The 6,993-nt window shown below is 25.8% G+C and overlaps 6 protein-coding genes across 6 annotated transcripts; 3 read left to right on the top strand and 3 right to left on the bottom strand.

The window, feature by feature from the left end:
* Nucleotides 1-122: 122 nt before the first annotated feature.
* On the top strand, nt 123-719 carry ENU1_187800 (hypothetical protein; the record flags this gene model as incomplete). Its single annotated transcript, XM_008861707.1, has 1 exon — nt 123-719. One exon carries the CDS (start codon nt 123-125, stop codon nt 717-719), a length of 597 nt encoding a protein of 198 aa, XP_008859929.1.
* Nucleotides 720-825: 106 nt separating this feature from the next.
* On the top strand, nt 826-1,854 carry ENU1_187810 (hypothetical protein; the record flags this gene model as incomplete). Its single annotated transcript, XM_008861708.1, has 1 exon — nt 826-1,854. The coding sequence occupies one exon, from the start codon at nt 826-828 to the stop codon at nt 1,852-1,854; it is 1,029 nt and encodes a 342-aa protein (XP_008859930.1).
* A 74-nt stretch (nt 1,855-1,928) lies between these two features.
* ENU1_187820 (hypothetical protein) lies at nt 1,929-3,425 on the bottom strand (the record flags this gene model as incomplete). The annotated part of the gene is made up of 1 exon (XM_008861709.1): nt 1,929-3,425. The coding sequence occupies one exon, from the start codon at nt 3,423-3,425 to the stop codon at nt 1,929-1,931; it is 1,497 nt and encodes a 498-aa protein (XP_008859931.1).
* A 218-nt stretch (nt 3,426-3,643) lies between these two features.
* Nucleotides 3,644-4,228, top strand: ENU1_187830 (hypothetical protein; the record flags this gene model as incomplete). Its single annotated transcript, XM_008861710.1, has 1 exon — nt 3,644-4,228. One exon carries the CDS (start codon nt 3,644-3,646, stop codon nt 4,226-4,228), a length of 585 nt encoding a protein of 194 aa, XP_008859932.1.
* A 217-nt stretch (nt 4,229-4,445) lies between these two features.
* ENU1_187840 (hypothetical protein) lies at nt 4,446-6,128 on the bottom strand (the record flags this gene model as incomplete). The annotated part of the gene is made up of 1 exon (XM_008861711.1): nt 4,446-6,128. One exon carries the CDS (start codon nt 6,126-6,128, stop codon nt 4,446-4,448), a length of 1,683 nt encoding a protein of 560 aa, XP_008859933.1.
* Nucleotides 6,129-6,236: 108 nt separating this feature from the next.
* On the bottom strand, nt 6,237-6,950 carry ENU1_187850 (tyrosine kinase, putative; the record flags this gene model as incomplete). Its single annotated transcript, XM_008861712.1, has 1 exon — nt 6,237-6,950. One exon carries the CDS (start codon nt 6,948-6,950, stop codon nt 6,237-6,239), a length of 714 nt encoding a protein of 237 aa, XP_008859934.1.
* Between the last annotated feature and the right edge of the window lie 43 nt (nt 6,951-6,993).

Consider the following 6,993-nt stretch of genomic DNA (forward strand, 5'->3'; position numbering starts at 1 on the left):
ATTTCAGAGACTTGTTTATCAGGTATTGGACGGCTCATTGAATTATCAGATGAATAAAGAAAAAAAATCAAAAAAAAAATATTAACTACAAAAGAAATGATAAAATCTTATAAAACAAAGGGATGTCCTCTTCTGAGTCACACTCAAGAAAAGGTATTCAGAAATGTCTTGATGGAAAAAATATTCAAACAAAACAAAGTCGTGATAAAAAAACAAAAGAAGTGGCTCAAATGTCATTTCTAATTTGGGCATTAAATCGTAAATTCTCATTTTCATTTCAAAAGCCAAAAAAGAGATCAACCGTAAATTTTTGTTTTCCTGATTTAATTGAAATTGATTTTGGGAAAGACAAAATGAATGTTGTACAATTTTTGAATGAACGTGCAGAAGAAGATTATAATAATTTTTCTCAAAGAATGACTCCTAAACAAGCTAATAGGAAAGTAGAACATCTTAAGAAAGTGTATCTTCATAATTATCTTACTGACCTTGCAATACATGATGGCATTACAATAATAAGTAAAGCTACTCAAAAGGATATTGAACAAATGGAAAGATTCATTAGAATAGAATTTGATAGTAACACTTATGACCAAAGTGAAATTGTTGAAGCTGGAGTAGAAATTAATGTTATTCTTATGGCAATGCTTGGAGACAATTCTACTTTAAATGTACCAAAAGGAAAATTATACGAATCATATGTTCGAACTGGGAAGTAGAAAAATTGTAATGTTTTTATAGTTTTAGTACATTTTAAATAGAAAAAAAGTTTTTTTAAAGAAAATGAAAAAAAAACCCTCTTTTTCACTTTTAAATAAGTAAATAATGCAAACTGCACAAACAGACTTTATTCAAAGAATAAATGAATTAGAACATCTTGTTTTAAAAATATTAAATATACAAACTAAAGAATTAGCTATTCTAAAATGTTGTGATGAAAATATTGACAAAGACGTTATTAGTTTCTTAAAAAGTTATTTTTCATTTAATAGTGCTGATATTCTTTCATGTAAAACATCAATTGAAAATAATAAGTTTCCTTCTTGTATTAATATTTCTTCATTAAATAAAACAACTCTTTCTTATTTACAAAAACTTGGACTAAAACAAATTAAATGTACAGAAGAAGAATATAATTCTTTTTCACCTCAAATTCTTTCTTTAATTAAATCTTATATAAGTGTTGATTTAATTGTTTCAAATCCAAATGAACAGAAACAAATTAATGAAACTGCATATGTCCCTCCTTCATTAAGAAAACAACAAGAAGATAATTCTATTCGTTCTCAATATACTGTTCCACCTAAAATAAAACATATTCAACAACCAGGACCTGTTGTTAATTATAATTTTGAAATTGAAACTATATTAAAAATTACTCAAGCAAAATCAGCTAATGTAATTTATAGAATAGATGCAACTAGCGGTTCTTTCGCTGGGTTATTAAATGTTTTTAAATCTTGTAAGAAAGGGATATTGTTATTTAGATTAACTATTAACAATAAACCAACTTCATTTGCTACTTATCATGATATTTTTCCAACTCAAATGGGTGTAGCTATTTCTGATGGCTCAGAATACGTTTTTTCAATAGTTAATGATCCATTTATTCCTCATCCTTATTATATTAAACCATTTAATAAAACTATGATGATTAAAGAAGATAGAATTGCTATATTCTCAATTGGAACATTTATTAAGAAAAACCATTCTATTCGTTATAATGGTAAAATGTCTGACCTTTTTGATGTTCCAAAAACTATTTCATTAAATGCTATTATTCCTTATAACCAAGAAACAACTACAGCTATACAAAATGGTTGGTCATCTATTTCAGTTATTGAATTAAAATAAGTATTCTATCTCTTTTATTTGTTTCATTTAAATTAAACGATAAATTGATGATAAAATATAATAAAATAATATATTCAAACTACATCATTTTCATTTCTTTCATTAACTTCATTATCAAATGTTGTAGAAACATATAAGGGCCATTGACATAATGGTATTTTTTTATTTTTTACTTGTTCAAAAAGAGTACTAACACTTAAATGAGTTTTTTCATAATCAGGATTCCCCATTTTTAAAGCAACACAAATTCCATTAAGTAATAAATAATTATTATTTTCTTCTACTTCTTCAGATGAAGCTTTTGTATAATCTTCTAATTTACTTTCTAATTGTTTTTGTTTAAATGTTGATTGTTTTAATTGATTTTCTAAAGAAACAATATTATTTTGTAATGTTTGAATAATGGTTGTTTTGTCATCAATACTTCTTTTCATAACAGATTCTAATTCATTATTTTTTTCAATAGACTCTGTTAATTGTAATTTTAATTTTTCATTTTCTTTCTTTAATACTTCATTTTTCTCTTTTAGTTCAATAAGTCCTTTTGTTTGATTATTCGTACTTTTTGTAATAATTTCATTATCTGATGAAGAATCATCAACTCCAAAGTTGGAAAATTCTGGTTTAATAACAACTTGTGGTTTTTCTAATACAAATTGTTTTTTCTCTGGAACTTTTTCTTTTATTTCATTTGTACTTGTAGAATGAATTATGACATTAACTTGTGAAGAACCTTTTGAAACTGACTTAGGTTGATTGGAATTTTGTTGAGTCATTTGATTTATCAATGACTCATCTAAGAATGGGTTAGTTTCTTTTTTTTCAGTTTTGTTAAGAGGATTTAACATTTGAGATGAATTATCAGTGAAAGGATTTGAACTTTGATTTTGTTGTTTTGTTGAAGTATCAATAAAAGGATTAGTTTGTATTTCATTTTCTTGAAGAGTAGTTGTTGATTGTTGATTTAAAGAAGGATCTAAAAAAGGGTTAGTTTCAGTTGTTTTTTCATGTGTAGTTATTGGTTGTTGTGTAAGAGATGGGTCTAAGAAAGGGTTTGTTTCAATTTTATTTTTTTGTATATCAGGTTGTGGTGTTGTATTATTTAATTCTTGATTTAAAGAAGGGTCTAAGAAAGGATTAGTTTGAATATTATTGTTTTGAATAACAGACTCATCTATTTTAATAGTTTGAGGGGGTTGAATAACACCTTTTGTTATTTTTTGTTTTTTATCAAATTTTTTTCCACTTTTCAAAGCTTTATTTTCCTGTTTAAGATTTTCACACCATTCTTGAAGTTCTTGTAATTTACTTTGGTACTCAACGAGCATATATTTTTCTTTTGTTTCTAATAATGATTTTTCTTTTGATAAAACACTTTGTTTTCCTAATGACTGAACATATTTTTCTTCTAACTCTTCATAAGCAACAGTTTTTTTTGATAATTCAATTTCCATTAATGTTAGTCGGGAGTCATAATTGTCTAACTGAAGAGTCTCGATTTTTTGGTGCAAAAATCCAATTTCTTCTTGTAAAGAATGTATTTCAATCATTAATGACTCAACTGGATCCATGTCAGAGAGAATAGAACTGAGAAAAAGAATTATTGAAAAGAATTATGTATATTTAGATACAAAAAGAATATTTTTTTTTAATAAAATCTTCAAATTTGATTAAAAAATTATGAAACCCTTAAAAATTTTAAAAAATTATGAAAACCTAAAAAAAACTTCCACCAAAACGAAATTATTCCACCAGATTCTATCATCTCTTATCAAATTAAGTTCAGTTAATGCTTGCTTTATTCCTACTCGTATCAATTGCTCTTGCAGAAAAGAAGGAATACCTTGCTGTTACAAATTATACTAGTGATGGAAATATGTTTTATGGTGCTCCATTAAATAGTTGTCTTACTTATTACCGTTTTTTATCAAATGGAAATAGTTATTATGTCAAATTTTCTAACACTGAACCTAAGGTACAATATTATGTAGACGAATATTGTACATCTGTAAATGGTGCTGCTGTGGCACCAGTTGATTGGGAAATTAAAGAAGTTGATATTGATTTTAGTCAAATTACTATTCCAAGTGGTAAAGGTATTCCATTATATATTAAACCAACTTGTGCTAAAATATCTAACGAAGTTTCATTTAGTCAAGAAAATGATGGAACGACTATTACCCTTAAACGATACTCTGATGACCATTGTGATGATAGTTACCTTACTCAAAAAATGACATGCCAAGATGAAAATGTTTACAATTATGATGATGACCAATATTTATTTGGTGAAGGACAAAAGGCAAGAGTTATTTGTGGTTCTTCTTTGTTAACTGTTCTTTTTATTTCAGCTATCGTTTTGATGTTAATCTAAATTGATCTCATAATTTTTATCTAAATAAAAAGTCTGTTTGGTTTTCATTTCTTGTCTTATTTTCTTATAATTAAGATAATGAGAGTTGGTTGATAAAACAATAATGATAATTATCCATTAACATAAACTTAAAACTAGTTTTATTAATTAAATTAAATTAATCAAAATTGTTATTAAGGTATTACACATCTTCATACAATTCTGAATGGACTATCTGTTAAATTTGAACAATAGAATCTTCAGATGATGAAGTTAAATCTTCTTTCTTTTTCTTAATAACAATAGAACCACTTTCTTCATTACAATTTATAGATGAATCAGAATCTTCAGATGATGAAGTTATTTTTTCTTTTTTCTCCATAATAACAGATCCATCACCATTATCATTTATTGAATTTACAGAATCACTTGATATTTCAGAGCTTTCACTTGAGCTTTCTATGTAGATTGGATCTCCTCTACAAAACTTCATAATAGAAAGAAATTCTACATCAAGTAATTCATATTCAATAAAGACAGACACATCATCAACTGGATTTAATTCCTTTTCTCCATTAATCATTTTATTAAGGATGTCACATCTTTTTTTACAACCCTTTTCAATTGAAGTCAAATTACTTAATTCAACTTTAATTTTTGCTTCACGATCAGAATCGGTAAATACTTTATCAGTATTTAATAGCATTTGTCCAATTTTACGTTTTAAAATAACTGTTTTTTGAATATTTTCTTCACTACATATTTTATTTTCTTCTATATATTTTGTTCCAAGTGACTTTTGTAATACATCAAATTCTTCATTCAATGTTTGAATTTTCTTTTCTATATTTTCTATATCATGTTGTCTTGATGTACCAATACAAAGAATACGTTCTTTAATACTCCAAACATTATAATAGATTTCAGTCAATTCTATATTAATTTCTTTTAATGACATACGAAAATTATAAAGTTGTGTTGATACTGAATGAGCATCGTAATAAGTTCTATTACTTATTAATGACCATTGGTATTGAGCAAGATTCTTACATGTTATATAAATATGATGTAATTGATTAATACGTTGTTTATATGATTTTAGTATTGATAATAATAATTGGTTATATTCTTTTGGAATTAACTTAATAGAGAAGAGTAAAGAAGTAATTTTCATAAGATATTTCTTAGTTGTATTATTTAAATTCCAAACTTTCTTTTGCATATTAATAGCACGTTCATATTCTTCTTCATAATTTTCAGAAGTAAAAAATCTTTCATAAATACGTTTTAATGTTTTTAGTTGATCTTTTAAATCTATTTTAGTATAATAATTTGTGTCCATAGATAAACAATAATATATTTTTCCAATGTCTTCTTCCCATATTTCAATTTGTTTTCTTCTATCTCTTTCATAAGGCCAAAGAAATGAAACTGCTTCCATAACTTTTTTTTGTTGTTCAATAGGAAGTTTTCCAATATTTTGACAAGATACTAATTTAGAATATTCGTCAAATTTTAATTTAAATTCTTTTGCTTCTTTATTTTCATTAATTTTAGTTAAATATTTTTCTATTTTTTTTTTAAGGATAATGTCTTGTTCTGTTTTGCTAGGAAGATGAAGATAAGTTCTAATTGTGAATATCATTTTATCAATTTTAACTAATCTTTGTTTATTTGAGTTTACTGTGTTAGTATACTCTTTAAAAGCTGATTCAATTAGACTCGTTTCTGGATCTTTTTTTCCAAATACTAATTTTGTTATGTTAGTCATATTCATTGAATATGCTTCGTCAGTAAATTCTGGTTGAAATAATTGAGTCTTAAAATATTTTAATTTTTTTTCTTCTTCACTCATAAGTGTAAGTGGTGTAGCAGTATGTGGAAGCTGTGTATTTGGGTTGTTTTGATGGAGAGTGTCCATCTAAGAATTATGTTTCCAGTTCAATTTTAAAAAAGATATGATAAAAATTTAAATTAGAAATTATATTAATTCAATTTATCAATAATTTAATTTTATTATATTTCATTTTCACATATTATTATATCCATTTTCTAATTCATTTACTACAGTATTAATTTCAGGTCGTTTTGTTTGCTCTTCATCCCAACACCTACTTATTATGTAATAAACCCACTCTGGCATTTTATTTGGCTTTTCTAATCGTTTACCACAACCAATAAATTGTGCTATATCCCATGGGTATTTAAACTTTTCAATTGGATATGGAGTATTCCACATATACGCTTCAAATAAACTAACTCCAAATGAAAAGATGTCTGATGGCATTTTATATTTCTTTTGATCCAGAACTTCAGGTGCCATATACATTGGTGTTCCAACTCCTTTGGTAAATGTCATATTTGTCATCATCATATTAACATTTCTTGATGACCCAAAGTCTGTAAGTTTAGCGTTAACTAAAGTATTAGGATTAACTGATACAATAAGAATATTATCTGGTTTAATATCTCGATGTAATATTCCATTTGAATGAAGATACTCAATTCCTTTTGCAGCATCTATCATAAATTTTATTCTTAATTTATGTCCGGGTTTTTTGTCTTTGGAATAATTATGAATTGAATCTTGTAGTGACCCATATTCTGCATATTCTGTTACCATGCAATATTTATTTGGAATGAATACTGCTCCGTAAAAATGAATGATATAATCACTTCTAAACTTATCTAACATTGATACTTCTTTCTCAAATTCTTCAATTGTTTCACTATCACCTGCCATATTCTTCATTTGTTTAATTGCTACTTTATTTCCTCTAAACTCT

Source organism: Entamoeba nuttalli (assembly GCF_000257125.1).
Source record: "Entamoeba nuttalli P19 unplaced genomic scaffold asmbl_8600, whole genome shotgun sequence".
In the NCBI taxonomy this organism is placed as follows: domain Eukaryota; phylum Evosea; order Mastigamoebida; family Endamoebidae; genus Entamoeba; species Entamoeba nuttalli.